This window comes from Falco punctatus, assembly GCF_963210335.1.
Source record: "Falco punctatus genome assembly, chromosome: 12".
NCBI lineage: Eukaryota > Metazoa > Chordata > Aves > Falconiformes > Falconidae > Falco > Falco punctatus.
The window spans coordinates 1,366,297-1,384,905 of record NC_137592.1 but is presented as its reverse complement, the minus strand read 5'-3'; the positions used below and the strand labels follow the sequence as shown (position 1 = coordinate 1,384,905).

The 18,609-nt window shown below is 38.6% G+C and overlaps 1 protein-coding gene across 5 annotated transcripts in view; it reads right to left on the bottom strand.

Annotated features, from left to right (window-relative positions):
- CFAP61 (cilia and flagella associated protein 61) overlaps positions 1 to 18,609 on the bottom strand; it is a 117,518-nt gene that overhangs the window by 43,661 nt on the left and 55,248 nt on the right. For all 5 annotated transcript variants that reach the window (XM_080407773.1, XM_080407775.1, XM_080407774.1 and 2 more), the window contains 3 exons: positions 7,961 to 8,059; positions 3,666 to 3,834; positions 1,506 to 1,680 (listed from right to left, as the gene is read on the bottom strand). In XM_080407773.1, coding sequence (XP_080263899.1) covers positions 1,506 to 1,680; positions 3,666 to 3,834; positions 7,961 to 8,059 — 443 coding nt within the window. The remainder of the gene's footprint in view (positions 1 to 1,505; positions 1,681 to 3,665; positions 3,835 to 7,960; positions 8,060 to 18,609) is intronic.

Genomic DNA, 18,609 nt, shown 5'->3' with positions numbered 1-18,609 from the left:
ACAGACCACAACCCGAAAAAGTCCCTCCAGACCAGCCTCATCCGGAGTTGTTGATTTAGCTTTAACTGAAGACACAATAGTGCCTAGTTAAGATATCCAGCTTTACACCACAACAAAAGTCAGCAGCAATAATGAAATTTTAATTAATACATTAATTTAGTATTAATAATAATAAAGGTGCATTCATCCCAAAGCAGATGAGGTGCTGTAAGACTGCCGTTCACCTGAAGAGCAATCCTCCTGGGCACCTTGCGTCACAGCCAGCAGCTAGCTCTCACGCAGCATCTCTGTGCAGGTGTACTGGAGCACATCCCAGGACTGGGCACACAAGGATTTACATGAAAGACTAGCAGCAGCAAGCAGGGAAAACTAACAACCTCATCTGTTTATAAACACAGCTGGGCATATCAGCTGGACATCAGGTAAAACTGCAGGCAGGGGCTGGTATCAGCTGCAAAACAGGCAGAGCAGTACTGCTGGAGAGGCTCTATTTACATGCCTGAGGCCAGGAAGCTGTTCGAGGAAAATGTGAGTGGAAGCATGATCATGGTTATTGTCTTCTGTCCTGATCACAGCAAGACTTGGAGGATGATAAAGAAACTTCCAGTGTCTTGAGAACTTCCCTAAAGGTGTGCCAAGCAGGACACAAACCTTGCAAACCACACCAAATAACTACCAATTTTCATTATGTTCCCTATGAACAAGACAGGAAAACTACTTCTTTAGGAAACTCCTGTTGCTGTGCTCAGTCAACAGAATTTCCACAAAGATGGCTTTCCTGCTCTGAACTCTGTCCTAACTCAGATCCAGCACACAGAACTGACATTACATGAATTCATTTACTGTTTGGTCTTTTTTTCTGTAGTTGAAAGTTCAACTCTGAAGCTTCAACTCTGAAGCCTGGATGATTCCTAACATTTTCAATGGCACACACATTCAGTGAATGAACTGATGAATATATGAACAATGCACACATGAACAGGCTGAGAAAATACAGGTATGGTGGACATCTGCAAAGATGTATCATTTTTAAGGGTTAAAAAGAAAATACTGGTAGCCTGCAGTTCTACATGAAAATCTGTAACTGATGTAAATGAATACAAAGATGACAGATACCGAAAAAAACCACCACTTCCTAATTTAGACCTGTTTTCTTTGTGTTACACCTCAAATCTAGGTATTTTTCTATACAGCACAAAAACATACCCACTAATTAAATTATTATTTAATTGGCTAATTATGACTTCATCTGGATTTGCATTTGGGATTCATTTTGTTTTATATAATAATTATGGATAATTAATCTATCTCAAGCTTTTTTTCCCTAGCTAAATATGCTGGATATCAAAAATGACAACAAATTTTAAATTAATCTGGAAAACAAAGCACAACAGATGAAAGACTTTGTTAGAATTAATCAGGCACTGATTATACCATGGAATTAAGGAAACAATAAGCCTAGAAAACATTTCTATAAATGTGGGTGTGTTAACGAAAACCCTTACCTTCCGTGTCAACAACATTTTCTTTCAGCCAGAGCATTGCCTTTAAGCAGTCCTGATCGTTATTGAGAGTGAAATGATTGGAAGGGACCTTCCCTGTGTATATTTGTGGCCACTTACTTATCACTTCTCTATTAGTTGGGAGTTTACTGATATCTGCTCCAGTGGGAGACAGGACCTAGAAGAAATGAATAAATGAGTGCATGAATACATAGCTTGTATCTTGAGAACAGTTAAGAAAGATTTTTAAAAACACCACCGCAAGACACTTGACTACCTAAGGGTTGCTATCCTTATACATCCTAACCCTTCTTTAACATTAAGCAAACGTATCAGTGGCCACAGAGAAAACAGACTGATGCTAGTCTGAGTACACACACAGGTACATGCGTGTGCTGCATGTATTCCACATTTTCTATGGGATATGGGCAATGGTTTTAAACAGCAGTGCCAGTACAAGTGAATAACAATACAAGCAAAATGCAGGTGAAATGGACTTCACAGCAAATATCAGAAATGCATAAATTTATGGTTGGAGGACCTCTGCAGTTATTTGAACACCACATACCTTTAATTGACACTTGAAAATTCTTTGGGTAGCAAGACTGCCTCCATCTTTTGTCAGCAAAAATCAACTTTCTAAAATAAGAGCGATTTTGTCCCAGAGGAAGGGACCAAAACCTGCTTGATGGTTAAAATGCCAGGATGCAAAGTGTTAATTGTACAATGCTACTTCACAGTGACAAATTCAGTCTGAGTTACACAGAGCAAAAAAGGAAGTCTCATCTATGACTTCTGTGGCACCAGTGATAATGTCCTGAACAATGTTCTCACTGCTAATTGGATCCACTGAAATATTATTTGGTCATATAAAAACAGGCATGGCATCAAAAGATCTTACTTCCCAACAAGTAAATCCTCTTAATCATAATTAATAATGTTTCACTAGACATTAATTTGACTGCTTATCAAATGAGGGATAGCTTATAAAAAGGATGGACCTCAACTCTGTGTAATAAAACAGAAATCAGATGATAAAAATAATTCTTTCCTGTTTTTTTGTAGAACTTAAAAGTGAGAATAGGTGATGTTAAGTTTTCTTATTGGAGGCAGGTAAAACCTGGGTTTTCCCTTTATCTTTCTTTCTCCTCCAGTGTAGTTACTTCCTGTAACTTAATCTGCAAGTCAGGGTTACCTCCAAACTTCTTTTTCTAGGAGCACTTACAGTCATTCACACCACACCAACTTTTGTTTCACCCACATTGAACAGTGAATATGGATTATTGTTTAAAGTGTGGCTCTACTCTGAAGAGTGAGTACAGGAAAACCGAGGCTTTCTTGCTCCACAAATCTGTTGCACACGTGCAGTCCAGAGGCTGAACACACCTCAACATTCACATTTGTGAGTTATGGCAAACAGCGCTGTAAAAACCTGTAGACACATGCTCAGTTTGATCTGATTTTAAAGGCAAAATACCTTGCTCGTGATTCCTATCCAAAATCCATCAGTAAGGCAAAAATCACTGCAGGCAATGGGGCTATACAAAAGATGGCCATTTAGTTGGCATAGCTTGAAGGCCACGTGACGACAGACAAGAAAGAATGAACTCTGCCCAGGACATCCAAGCTGAAAGTGAGCCTGTAGTGCTGGAGATGAGCTTCACATTTCACAAGCAGCTAAGGGTCTGCTTCAATCTTACTGGAAACTTAACTGTGTGCTACGATGACATACAGCACCACGTACGTGCCTAGGCATGGTCATCATGTGAGAAGAGCAATTAATTTGATAAGGAATTCTCTCCATTGCCAAAACTAGGTCAAATGGTGTTAGACCAGCTGGAGTTAAGTCTCCTGTGGCTGGGGCCACATGTCAGTTGGGCCTACTCTTCAGCAGGTTTAATGGTCACGGTGGCAAACATACTGGCAGCTTTGCTTAATATTTGATCCTGAGCACGACATTCCCACCAGGAAATATAAAATCTCTCATCTCCTCCAAATTCTATAGCCTCACTGAAATTGTACAATTTGCTACACTGAAGGGCTGCAAACTTTCTGGCTATACACTTGCTAAGGACTACTCTTCTGCCTTGCTAATCACAGAAACACTATTCACTGTAAAAACTGGATATATTACTATGTTGTTCACTCTGCACACTATCTTACCTGGTATTTCTGTCCCATACAGAGAACAAGGTAGTCATACGGTACTTTTTCCTCCTCGGAAACAACTACATATTTGGCAGCACGATTTATGCCAGTCATTTTACCAACCACAACGTTAACCCAGGAACAAAGTGACATCTGTGCATAATCTTCATCATTAAAACAGTGGCTGTGAAGAAAGAATATCTGTAAGTGACATTTCAGCAGCTGACAGCAGGCATTAATTAGACATCTGGCAAGTGAGCCAGGTCCCCTAGCAGCTCGAGCCTGTTCTCTCGCTGTGAGTTTGCAGCAGTCTATAGTAAGAGATTAGTCATTATGAAATACTCTGTTACAAATTGACAACTTTCTGCTAAAACCAAACAATCCCTCCCAGCATTGGGCCATACAACCACGTAATTTAAAAACAAAGTCAGAAACACATGCTTTACTCTGCTTTTTCATTGCAGGCTAATGTGAGGAGGAAGCTTTTGCACCTACAAAGAAAGTGTTTTAACACTCTAATACTTCCTCCTATACAATACTCTCTCAGTAAGTTTTTTCCACTTCTGCTTCATTTGATATTCAACTTCACCAGTAGTGGTTGTGGGGAGACACAAACGCCAACAAAAGCACCACTGGCGTACTTAACATCTGTGTTCCTAAGTATTAAGTCTAAAAAGTTTTAAAATAAATAGAAAACTAGGAAAACAGTTGTCAGGGCTGGAAGTAAAAGGCAGAGATCTCAAATTTTCTCTTGGGTGACCCCTTTCCAAATGAACTTTTCCAAAATGCAAGCATGAAAAATTCTGAAATCATACTAAACCAATGCCCCCTACCCCCAAACCTTCAAAAATCTTAAAATGCAACTGAATTCCTCTGAAACACGTATTAACAGGAATAAAGAAGAAATAATCCCATAGGCTACCCAGAAGAAAACAAGATTTGCAGTTAAACACAGGAAAGAGACTCAAACACTGCAAATGTGAAAAATACTAATCTTCACTAATTTGTAACTGAACAACAATTTATTCTTAATGAAAATGGGGAAGCAATTTCTGTAATTTCAAAGCAATCACCTTCAGTGCTAGGTAACAAACAATATAAAGGTTGGTCTGTTTTAAGAAGCAGAGCCTTGTTTTGTACAGTAGTTAGTTTCCAGGGCGTTTTGTCCCTGAACATCTCATGGACTAACTGTTTTCCAAATGAGATACCTCGACATAAATCTAATTTTCAGGGTGAGTATGATGTGCACATTCTAGCATCATACTTTGGCAGTATTAATTCTACATCAATAACGAAAAACTAAGGAAACTACTAAAATCACTTGTCGATTTTTAAAATCTCAGGCAAGGTTTACTTTTTGCAGCTCTTAAATTTCAGTGCTGTTACAGCCTGTTTTCAGCGTGAAGTATGATATATATCCCTATGTATGATGGAAGCATCAAAGATCTGGAAGCTGCTATTTAAAAAGCCAATTTTGAAGCAAATTTGAATGGAGCAAAACATCTTCTAATGACTCAGTAATTAAAAAAAAAAATATTATTTCCAAAGGTCTTTTATGACTCAAGAGTATGCCCCCACCCTGCCCAACTAAGCAAATACCAGGATACTTATTTATTATTGCATTTGTACTACCCTCTCTGCTTAATAAACTTATGGAAAGACAAATATTCCTGAAGATAAAATACTTCAACACAGATGTACAATAGACGCCATTAGAAATTGTATGGAGGACCAGAGAGATAATGTTTTCAACAAGGTCCATTATGACTCTTGAACACCACTGAGTCTTGCAATAGCCCATTATGAAAATAGTACATTGCTGGCCATTCTGCAAATCCAGCTAGACTCAACTCAATACTTTCTTGATACTGAAAACTTACACTAGGCAAAATTCTGTGAAATTAGGTCCTTTCAGTAGAATTGATGATTAATGCTAATCCCAAACCTTTTTATAGCTTTGTAGAGGGATGAACACATAGGATTTAGTGAAAAAAAAAATGCAACAGGTTTTAAACAAGCAAAAAAGATGAATGAATGGCTGGTGTTACACAGATGTCTAGTGTATGAGATCAGAGTGACACGGCAAGAAGATGGAACTTGCACATCTTGTGTGAAAGGCAGCCAAGTCTCACCCCCCTGCTAGTGCTTCACGCCTATGAGACAAGATGGGAACACCCAATAAAGAAATCCTGGGCTTCACTCAATCTGTGATCTGAAATCACTGCAGAAAAAATATTTCACCTACCAAATAAAGCTCACGGCCATTCAGATGCTCAAGAACTTTACTTTCTATTGATACCGAGTGATGAAAAAAATTCCACTTTCTTCCACAGGACTAAGTGTAATGTGACTAAATAGAAGGAGACTCCGCTCATGTTCAAGCATTTGAAGCCTTTACATATATATATATACATGTATACATATATATATACATGTATACATATATATACATGAAGTACTAGTGACTGCAGCAGAGAACACCGGAGACAGACTCAGTGCTAACAGCTTTTATTTTGCCATTAGTACCACAATATACATTCTAAATCAGAGCTGATTGCTACACATTAATTGTTGTTACTGAGTTTCCAAAATTGTCATACAGGATGCCACAGAAACAAATAAAGTCACTTTCATGATCTGAAGAATTTTAGGATTGAATGACCTCGCTTTCTGAGGCACTCTGCATCCTGTGTACTCACAAATACCACAGGCAAATAAATAAGGGGGAAAAAACTACTGACAATTCTGAACTGTAATCATGCAGAAATCTATAAATAAAACAGACATCAAGGAAAGATGAGAGTTTTCAAAGGCACCTTTATAATTGAGGTGCACAGCTACGAGGAGACTGACACTCCAAAATCACAGGGATGCTTTCAAAAATCATACCCTGCAGAATTCAATTTTCACTCTTAATCTGCTTTCAAATTTTAGCAGCTAATTCTGGTGAGACAGCTACGAACTGCAACTTTTCATCAGGAAGGATGTTTTGTTATTACAACTCCTTTACAGTATAGGTAGGAAAAAGAGCACGTGCATTTATGTAGGCATATGATCCCTCCATTTACTAGACTTGAACTTTCTACAATTAAAAAATGAATGCAGGTAACTACTTATAACTGGCAGGCAAAATTCCATATGAGGTAAGGTGGTTTTAAACAGGTTCACATCACACTATTTTGATGTTTTGTAGAGATTTCATTTTTAAGATTCACCACACAGACATTGAGTTGTTTTTCCATTTAAAGAGCTCGGCCTTTAGTGCATTGCCACTTACTGAGCAAAAAGATTTGGTAAAAAACAAGTGTGCAGGTTCCAAAGAGTCACATGCCAAATCTGAATAAATTATACTAAAGTTCATTCCTCAGCTACTCAAAGTAACCAATTCACTTTAATACCATGCTTCTCAATGTCAAGAAGAATCATGTTCCTGTCTACAGTGAGGATTTCTACTCACTACTCCAAAATAAAATCATCAAAACAAGTACATTAAATTTAAGTGAGAATTACATACTGTGAATTTTAATGAGGTAAGATTTTATCCTACTAAATGGAAGATATTTTACTCATTGGCAAACAAGAAAACTCATGAAATGTCTGACTGGTCACTAGATGCAAGCCTAGCTCTCTCTCACAGTCTTCCCTTCAGCTGTTTGCACGAGACCCCTGGCTCTACCAGCCCCAGGGAGGTAAACATAAAGGAACCACACTCTGGCTGGGACTGCAGGTAGACTTCCACAGCCTGGCAAACAAATAGTTCACAAGCAGCAGAATTGATGCAGCACAGTTCTTCCACATTTATCAACAGCAATAATCCTAAACTTCACCCTGTATACTCAGCAAAATTCCCACTGTCATCATTGGGGTCTGAGTCTCACCACAAGGCTGCTACAAGTAGATCACCGGTCATACTGTCAATATTAATTCTTACATGTTCTTTTGTTCAGCATTTCTTGCAACAAAACTCATAAGTTTAAAATTAAGTAATATTTAAAAAGCAAGCATGCATCTTTTGTCATTTTTCTTTAACCTGGAGATCTAAACAATCTAGAAAGTTTTGGAAAGCAGAGACCAGTGTCCTGGTATAATACTATGGATTGCTGTCCTGAAGTTACTGCTTTAGCAATATTTCCCTAGTAATGAATATATTAACGCCTTTCACGGGTGAATGCATGTTGTACAGACACCTTGGATTATTTTGAAGCTATCTGTCTATGTATCTATCTAAAATTTAGAACAAATTTACAAAGAATTACAAAGTGTTATGTTTTCCTTTGAAGCTATGGAAGTGTTTATATATTAAAACAAACCTGGTAATTAAAAATCTTCTGTGTTTGGAGCCTAGTAGGTCTTTTCCTGGAAGCCCATGAATTGAAATCAAGATCAGATTGTTGAACTTCAGACGTGGACTGTGGAAAGAAAAACAAAATGCCACAGTTCAACCAGTGTAAGTTTGCTGAGGCTCTGTTTGGTACAAGCATAACACGAGTGCATTTCAACATACGGTTACATGGTATGACACCATGCTTAGCTTCCCAGCCCATCTCTGTGACTGTCGAGCTGTGCAGCACCCAGCACAGTATCATCTCAGTCCTGACAGAGATATTTAGACTCTATCACGTAACTAACAAGCTCTGTTCCTAAGACCTTATGGCAGGACTTGCCTTCCATGACCACAAAAGGTACTGTAAGGCCACTCAGTCTTTGGCAAACACCTTTGCTGTTCACAGCTCATCACCTGTAAGCTGCAGGAAAGAAAAAGAGCAATTCCTGACAACTGGTAATTCACCTGCTTCCTTCATATGCTTAGGAGGGCATATCAAAGGCACAGCACGGATTTTAATTCCATATTCAGGAGGATGCAGAAAGTAATTCCTTTACACAGGCCAGGTACAAAGTGTTTTACCATTTTGCTAAGATGCATGTATCTGGATACAAAAAGAAAAATGCTTTCCATCATAGTTTCATTAACACCAGAGCGTAGGAGGGACAAGACCGACAGTATGTTGAACTAAATGTGATCTGACATTTAAAAACAAATAAATATTATGAGTGATTAAGCCTTCTAATCTTCAAGGCTTTCTGTAAGTTAAGTATGGATCGATGCAAATGGTACAAAGGAATCAGAATGTTTTTTATCAACCAATGTTAATTTGTTATTCATACGTTTAAAAAATATATTCAAACAAAGTTAAAGGTCACACTTAAACCAAGGAATTTCAAGGTTACGGCTGCCTCTCACAAAATGCATATTAATAGTTTAATTCTGGATTATGGATTATCTATGGTAAATCTCCATGCATACTCAGCCTGACTGCAATGTAATAAATAACCTTAATGTAACAGAGTGCATATATTTATACAGATTATGGGCCTGATGCTCATTTAAATTAAGGTCACTCTGCAGAGGTGGGTGTAAATAGAATTTGCTCTTCATTTATGGTCACATTATGAATGTGCCAGCTGAGTGATACAAAGCGATCTTCATGTAAATGAAAGCTGGCCCAATACATTAGGCTGAATTTAAAGTGTACAAAATGCCATCTGCACTCAGGGAGCACTCCTAGTGGGGTGCAAATGTGAACAATTACAATAACTTTACACACAAAAATAGCATGACTCCTTGGAATTTAGTTTACATCTTATTATTAGGAAAACTACTACAACAGTACATAGACATCTTAAACATTCTCCTATCCTGTCTGCCCTCAGAGCAGTGAAGTTTCTTTTCAGCTTAGAGCTGAAATCATCTCTTTACATGCTGCACGGCCCCTTGCCAGCAGGTCTCCAAATCCAGGTGCTACAGTAACATTAATTTAAATTACGTGAACAATATTTAGGATGAAAACATTGCAAGCAACCACAAGAAAAATGGCAGGACGAAGGCCCTAGGCAACATTAATATGCCTCTTTTGCATGATTGCGCTATGATGCACTTTATTGATCTGGTCACATACTTATTCTCTTCCGCAGATGTTGCACCTCTATTAGCCCATATACAGTCATCCAGTTATTTCCACAGTCATATAGTATTTGTTCAGTTCTTCCCCACTGAGCGTGAGGCTTCAATTCAGACCTTTCACTCAGTAGGATGTACTAACTAATGATTTAATTCTACCTCAGCGCTCCCATGGCATTCCCATATGCCTCAAACATTAATTCATGTTTCCCATTCCCATTCCCATCTTGTAGGCATCAAAATGTTGATGAGCATCTCCTTAGAATACCATGATGAAATGAGTCATATCTTTGATTCCCGTTTTACATTGAGAAAAATCAAGACACAAAGAAAAGTAGATTAAAGCTATCAAAAAGGCACACTGAATTTGGAGGCAGAAGGGAAAAGACCCAGAGGCTGGTACCTGGCACTCTCCCGGGCTCAGAGCGTGGGCATGTTGCACTCCGGGTCCCAGAGCCACACAGTGCTGGGCACAATTTATGCAAATAACGCTCACATTTTCAGAGAGTTAAAATCCATCCTCAGCTAAGAATCAAAATTTGTTAAATGTTTAAGCACAGGCTGGCATTTGTGAAAATTAACAGAATCTTTAAATAAGTGAAAAAATAACGCCCTAGTATCTTGTATTATCAAAGCTTGAATGTAGAACTGTAGTTGGTATGCCTAAACTTAGGATTTAAAATATTTATATATACAGGCACTTAAATACAAGCCTGAACACTACAGGCAAACTGTCTTAGTTTAAGTGCAAAGCGAAGTGCTTAGCCATGGTTGCTCAGGCACTGGCACACAGTTGCAGGGAGAGAACAGGTCTGACCATTTCGACCAGGGACTGTTACACACGTTACCACACCCCACGCCATCATCCCCTTTCCTCTACCTAGCATTACTATTTCTAGGCTAACAAGAGGATGGTTTATTTATTATGGCCTTTGATTCCTTACTGCTGCCTAAAAGCTCTTAATAACTGAAAAACAACAAAGGCTCTGAGAAGCAGGTAATGCATGTTAAGAGAGTGAATGTCTTACGTGCTTCTAATATATATAACAACGCCTAATATGAAATAGGGTAAAAGCAGAGGTTCCCATTTGGTGAAAAAGTCTTCAAGTTAAGAGCCTCAACCAATGCAACATTGAATAAGAGCACCTGCATTTTAGAAGCAAATAATTCCAGCAGGGATTCATGTTGCTGTGGATACAAAGGGAAGAACAGCTCAAAGATACTGGTAAAGCAGGGAGGGATTAGAGTATCTAGGGAAATAAGTAAAAGGTATTGGGTTTCATTGCACAGTTCTAGGGGACAGCTACAAAAAAAAAGTCTAAATACCCTTGTCCTTGAAATAAAATAGGATTGCTAATTTACGGTAAGCATAATCAAAGGAAGAAACAAAACAGTTTTAGTACATTATTTTTATGTATCCTGGCATCTGTGAATCTGTTAGAATATTCCTTGCCTAGTTTTTCTGGCTTTTTTTTTTTTCCTGGTGTCTTGCTACCTTTTTTTCTTTTTTTTTTTTTTTTCTTGTGTGTGTGTAATGATGGAGGCTTAGATAGTGGAAACTGCCTGAACAAATGATTTAATTAATTGCTTTCATTAAATCCCTCATTATCACAAATAATAAGTCAAATCACTTTTGTTACAAAAAATAAAGTGCAGTGAAGTAGCCTACATGAACCTAAGCGGTGCAATTTATTTGAAACAAAGCATCACACTTTTTTTTATTTTTCCAGTCATTTATAAAAACTAAAATAAACAAGGGTGACAGAAGAGAATGCTTGATCTAGCTACCAAAATTGGTAAGCATATGCACTATTTTCCTGTATGCATAGTCCTTAGACAATAACTGTCATATCTGGAATTATGACCTATCCAAAAGTAAAGTCCTAATTATACTGTATCCTCAACTTCGCTGCAGCAGAGAACGCTTGTAAAAATGGCAGCTCGAGATCGTTCCAAAAATGGCAACAAATAGTCTGTTCTCAGCACTGGATGCTGAAAACTTAGCTGTGATAAATTCTTGCATTACTGAAACTTTGAAATCAGAGAGATCTCCATCCTGGAGAAAAAAAAAAAAAAAAAAAAAAAAAAAAAAGCACCTTCAGTTTTTTTGTGGAGAGGAAGGAGCCCAGAATGAGGTGGTGTTTAAAAATAAAGAACTCCTGGGAGGAATAACTTAGTGTTCAAGGCACTAGAAACTCAAAGTGCCCAGGTGTAAGTCTCACTGTAGAAGGCAGATATAGGCAGTAGTTCTCCTTTTCCCAAATAATACAACTACCCAAAGTAGGACTTTTTTTTTTTTTTTTATTTGTTAAGGAAAGATCAGCATTCCAAACATTTCAAGAACAGTAATAGGGATGTGACTTGCAGAATTTCCTTCTCCAAAAGGAAAAGATTTTCTAAAAAATTTTCCAGCCCTACACAAAACTATAAATAGAAATACTCAGCTTAACAAAGGTTACTAATATTAATAATAACACAGAAATCCCCATTCACATTTTTCACTAAAGGATAAATAACTTACATAGCACTATAGACTTCCTTTGAGTAATTTTTCTGAGTAATGTATTTTCATACTGCCACTAAACTAAATTGCTTCTATTCGCTTGGACAAAGCCCCCTCCTTTCACTAGCAGAGCTGTAAAACCCTTTTACCTTTCTCCTCGCTTCCTCCCACTCTCTGGGCAGCTATGTTTGTCTCAGACAAACAAGAATCCACACAAAATCAAGTATGAACGTATGTGAAAACACAGCAAAACCATCTCCCCATATGATGCTACATGACACCATTCCAGTAGTATGAAGGCTCTGCAACTGATCCTACGACACTTGGTTATCAAACTTTTAGTAAGAGTCAGTAACAGAAGCAGCAGAAAGGGTTTATTGTTTGTATCACAATTACCAAAAGCGCCTGTTCTCAAGAACCTTATGTAAGTGCATCAATTACAGGCCTCAGAACAGGATTTCAGCTTAACTGCTGACCAACAGATGTCCATTTAGAAGTTATCCCTCTTTAATTACGAGTAAACAAAGATAAGCCAGTTCTCCATTGGATCAACCTTAGGAAAAAGTGTTAAGATTGTGAATGAATTTTCTCAATGAAAGAACGGATAACAATAAAGTCTTTACTGGGACACTTTTCAATGTGAGGGTCAAGAAAGGGGTTTTCCATGTATTTCTTCTATAAACCGCACCCACGATGACTCTTCCTCCCAAGACCAGTGACAGACGTATTAAGAACATCAACAACTGAAACAAAAAGATAGGTCAATCTAGTTTCCAGTAGCTCACATTTAATTTGACTGCCGCTTTTGACACCAAGGGATAGATAAGTCAGTTGCTTACTTCTGTGGGAGAATTCACCTCTTTCTTCCCAGAACATAACTATTTCCATTCCAAGATAGGCCACGACACTGGTGAAATTCACTGTCCTTTTCAATTTCAGAAACCACTCTTCTAAATTGTTCCAAACAGAGATTAAAAAGAAATTGTTTGGCTCTGATTTTGAATTTTTAAAAAATAAGGATGTAATTTCTTTAAAAACAAGAGAGCTGCTTTTCAAAAATGACACATCAGTGAAATATTTTGTCTTGTCCCAATTACCACCTCCTGATATTAAAACAAAATCCTCCCTGCAAAAACTTAAAACTTTTATGGCATAGTGCTTTTTATTAAGGTACTGTTTTTTTCAGAAACTTCCCACCAGATTTACTGGTGATTAATATTATCAGATGCTGTATTCCAAAGAAGAGCAGCCTGTAAGCCCAGGCCATGAAAGTCACCACCGTCAGCACTTTTGGCATCTTAGCAAGAATCCATTAAAAAGCTCTGTAATGTTTACTTTGACCTTTGACTGACACCCTTCAAGGATGCTACCAGTGTTTCTCTCTCCCCAGCTGCTAGCTCTTCCTCACTGGGTTTCTCTCCAAACTTTGAACTGGATGGTCTGTTTGTACACAGGATTTGGAGGCACCTCCTTGGTGTTGAGGTCTAGTGCCCACTATCACGAGACAAAAAAAACCCAACAAAAAACTAAAAAACAAAAACCACAACACCCCAACAAAGTTTCCATAAACTTTCCAAGCACCATGTTGAAGATAACTACATTTTTTGCCCCCACTATGCCTACTGGAAGATTTTCTCTTTTCAACAGTGATAATTCTCCTAACTTCTGGCCCCTGTTTGTCGGGTGCCAATTTATATCTACTTGAACTGGACAAGGACATCAATCACAAACTTAAAATAGCTGGGTTCTCGTCCATGTTTAATATAGTCTTATTCTTGCAAAGCTTCTGTTGCCCCTGGAATTATCACTTTACCTCTTTTTGTTCAACCAATATTCCCTGCTTCCTTCTTTGATCTCGCTGAAACCCATATCCCCTCTCCGACCCTAGCTCATGTGGTATTCCCTCCCCTGTAGTGATCAACCCTTCTTCAACACCCCATTTCAAAAGCTGTTGCTCTCCAGTTATATATATCTCCTGCTAGGGTAGATCAATTAGTCCTCTCACTTTTTCCTTTAAGTGGTTAGTCTTAAATCCTCCTCCATCTTGTAATTTTAACGCTTGTCTCTCTTTTATCCTCTGGGCTGACTGCTTTCCCATAGAATATACTTAAAAACATTAGCAACTGACCACTGCATTTCAAGTCTTTTATTAATTCCTCCTTTTTTCTGTAGTTTTGTATCACCCCATGATCTTGATTTCTCACTGAACGTTACCAAACATGTCTTTTTCTAGTTACTTCTTTCAGACTCCCGTCCATATCATAACTCATTTTTCTGAAACAACTCGGCCACCCTCCTGTCACTGCCACTGCTTTTATCCCTTCTAACCACCTCTCATTTCCCAGCAACTGTTTTTGCTTTCTTCACCTATGTCAACTCAGCTTTCCCTATTCTTTTTCGCACCATTCTTCTCTAGTGATTGTGGCTCTTTACTGTAATTCAGTTGAGCCTTTTTTCCTTTGTTAGACTAATTCTTTTCCACACTTTGCTTCTCAACCTATATTGACCTTTGCAATTTTACCACTAAGCTCTTCTCCCTCCCTTAACCACCCCTTGTTAAGCTTTCCTCTCAGAAGTCTCTCTGACTCTACACCTTGCCAGTACTTGCAAAGCCTATACCAGGCTGTGAATGTGTGTATCAGTTAACACACGTAACATACACACACTGGAGTACAGCATTTAAAAGCAAACTTCTAACTCAACTTAAAACTGAGTCTTAAGTATGTGCTTATTTGCAGGGGTACTTCCAAGATCTAGCTTATTAAAATCAGCGTGGCAAAGTCCTTACAGTATGAGTTGTTACGTGACGGAACAGGAAAATCTAAAGAGCTCTTTCCTTGGACCACACAGAACACACAGCTGAACCAGACACATCCATATACTTATGTGGGAACATCCACAGCTTTACAAGATTAGCCCTACCATCCCAGATGTAGGCTGGCCTTGAATTTGACCAAATCAAAGTACCATCCAAACACTGCTTTAGTGAGAGCCTTTCCTTACTAAAATGTCAATTTCCATTCCATAAATGCTTCAGCATTTCATCCTGTTCAAAGTATATAACAGGGCAATTATTTTTCTAGACCGAAAATGAAGGATATCTGTTGATGGCCTTGGTAGTTACAGTCTCTAGCTGTTTAAATCTAATCACCTGGAAGATTCAAAATCACAGTTGAAACACATCAAAATCATTTTCCGCAAATAAGGATACCATAAATCAGAGAGCAAAACTAGAGTTTGGTTGAAATTTTGCTGTCCTGTCTGAATGTTTCAGTGAATAACATACAGTGCAAATTCCACCTTGTTAATAGGACATTTTTAATGTTATTGGCCAATCACCCATGTTAAAACTAAGGGTTTGTTTGCCTTTTTTATGGCTGCCTACTTGCCAAACCCAGTTTTCCGTATTATTGCAGAGGAGATTAACATTTTGATTCTGTGACGTTGTTTGGTGCAGATTTGGCAATGGTGCCTTCACAGAGATGAAAAAGCATACACCTTAGAAAAGCTCTTGGATGTCAAAAGATAGACTTCACTTGAATTTGAAGGGCTTGAGATTTCTACCAACATTTTTGTCCTTGCTTATAGCCAAGGACCATCTACATTTTCCTCCTGACAGCAAGAGCATGCAGAAAGAGAAGATGCTCATGAAAGTTGCATGTTCTGAGGCACCACCCCAGTGCCACATGCTGTTGACAGAAAGCTGGCAGCTCAGGAAGGACAGGGACATGGCTGGTGGAGGAGTCAGCTGGGCCAAAATTCCTGATCTCAAACATCTGCATGTAGCAGCTGCGGATCTGGGCCTCGCAGCACCTCCAGCCCTGGCAGCCTGATGAGCACAGCTGCCTCTCTGATATTGCATCCTTTAAACATAGAACAGCTCAGAGTGGTGCGGCACCACAAAGCCATGTAATGCCCGTTTCTTCACCAGGGCAACATGACGCTTCTCCAGCAGCTCCTTCCCAAATGGCCCATGCCCACAGGAAACTGAAATTCTGCCTGCTTAATCCAGAGATGCTAATGACTGCCACAGTCCTAGGGAAACAAACCCCACAGGGTAGGGTGTTACACTTCACACCACAATGCAGTGCAGTAACATGGGTACTGGAAGCAATTGAGCTGCAGCACTGTGGAGCTCCATCTAACCTAACCAATCCACATTAGAAGTCTGGGGAATCCAGATAACACAGCATGCAGTAAAGATTTACCATCTCGTTACTGTATCTTATGCACTCCCAACTCTCATTTCAATGTAAACTGCATTCCAGATCTCCCTCCTGGGATCTGGAGGGTAACCACAGCAATCCAGAAAAGGAACACTGAAATTTCAGCTCATCAAGCATTCAGAAAAAACAAGCAAGTACCTTCAAATAGTGATCTTCATTTGTCACAACCCTCACTCTGCCCCCTGGAGTGCATACATATATACACATGAACAGGAATCAAATCTACACAAATCTCTAGAGGAAAGGATCACAACTTAACCAGCCAACTAATTTTTTCTCCACTGTAGTAGCCTGAGCAGTCTTCTGTGCTTCAAAACCAACCTGCAGGCAGTTTAGAGACTGTTTTGAAGATCTCTGTAGCTACACCTCCACAACAGCTCCGGGAAACAAACTTCAAACAGAAGAAAAATAAATATGAACAGAAGAGAAAGTACATCTCCATCGCTTTAGCAGAGAAATGGAAAACCTAAATGCAGTGTTTGCACTTGGAATGCTTCTTTATTTGCTTTGAACTGCATTGATCAGAGAGCTACCAGATGCTTTGGGCAGTCAGGTTACCGAACTCTGTACACAGCTGCTGAAACAGCCATGCTAATGTCATACTTAGTCACCAGGAAAGGTATGATAAATACAAAATACAGTTCTATAAAAATTCTTGTGACTCATTTCAATTTTGAAACAGGCCCTTTACATGAAAACTACTATTTCCAAGATGGGGTTTAACATGCAACAAGAAGTTAGGAATATTCAGGTAAAAACAGCAACAAAAAAAACATCCTCTTTTTTATTTAAAGTGTGAAATAACAGTTTGGGCTCAGACAAATCTTTGCCTATGCTTAAAGGGCAAGCACTTGAAGATGAAATAACCTTATTTAAAACTGAAAACTGTCTCTAAAGCAAGAACATAGCTATAAAATAACTATATATCAATGTTAATTGAGTATCATTTTTTGGCAGAGGCATGTCAAATGCCTGTTAGGAAGGCTGATCTTGACCCATATCCTCTCCCCTAGTTTATGTCTGGTATCAGTCACTGACAGTGTTCATTGTGATCCTGACTGTGCAACAAGGCGAGATATGACCCGCCTTATTTATCTGTGTCACAACTTGATCTCTATTCACCAGAAATGATGGAAGGCAACAATGTCTGAAGCACGCAGGCCCGGTGACACTGAACACATGGTCGACTACAACATTGTTCTGGATTTGCCCTGGTATGAAAAAAAGGCAGTCAAAAGGAAGCACATGTATATCAATTCATGTGGCAAAGATAGATAGTATGAAACAATGAAGATCACTAAACCATTCATTACATGTTAGCTCTGTGATCAGCAAGTAAGCACTAACTATTTAATTAGTCAACTAATTAGTGACAGGCAACATGGAAGGCTTCAGATGTTCTCAGACAAATGCAAAGATAAAAAGCCTAATTAAACAGCAAGCATTATGCTAACTATTGCCAAACAGGACAGATGTGCAGGATATTGTATAATACTGTGCCGCCAGATAACGGCAGTTTAGCTGTTCTGTCAGAAACCATGTTTTAAAAATCCCTGCCATTTCTAAACTAATCTTAGATACCCTTAACTCACAAAGGGAGAAACTGGCCTGCAGACAGAAAAAAAAAATCACAGGTTTACTGGGTTAGATTCTAATTCTACTTTAAGAAAAAAGTTCAGGACTTGGACAAAAATATACTTTAATCCATTCACTTTTTAAACGAAGTAATTATTTTAATGCACCCACACGGAGAGGAAATATATTTTGCAACACTTTCACACAAAATATTGTGATCTCAGCCACCATTTATTGCTATTTTGTGTAGCACATTATGTATATTTCCAACAACCTCAGAGAATAAGTCATTGTTTACACCAGAGGTTGGATTACGGAGGTTTTCAAAATCGTGGATTAAAAAGGGTTTTCCCTATAATCAGAAGACAATAACGCTTTCCACAGCTATATGCAAAGAGGTGGATAAAAAGCTAATTGGTTCACTACACTGGAACCAATGACAAGATACTGCTGCGAGCAAGCTTTCTGCGTTCTTGCAGCCAAACTTCAATCACCTGCTGTCAGGCCGTACTAGTTAGCATGCTGTTCTGTGAATCATCCACCCGAATAAACTGAAAATGCTATTTTTTAAAACTGTATGTTCTTCTGGCCTAACACTGCTGCCATGACCATCATTCTTTAATTATCCAAGAGAACAAGAAGAAAAAAAAAAAACAAACCCTGCCCTCCTGGTAAATCTGTATTTAGCAATGAGGT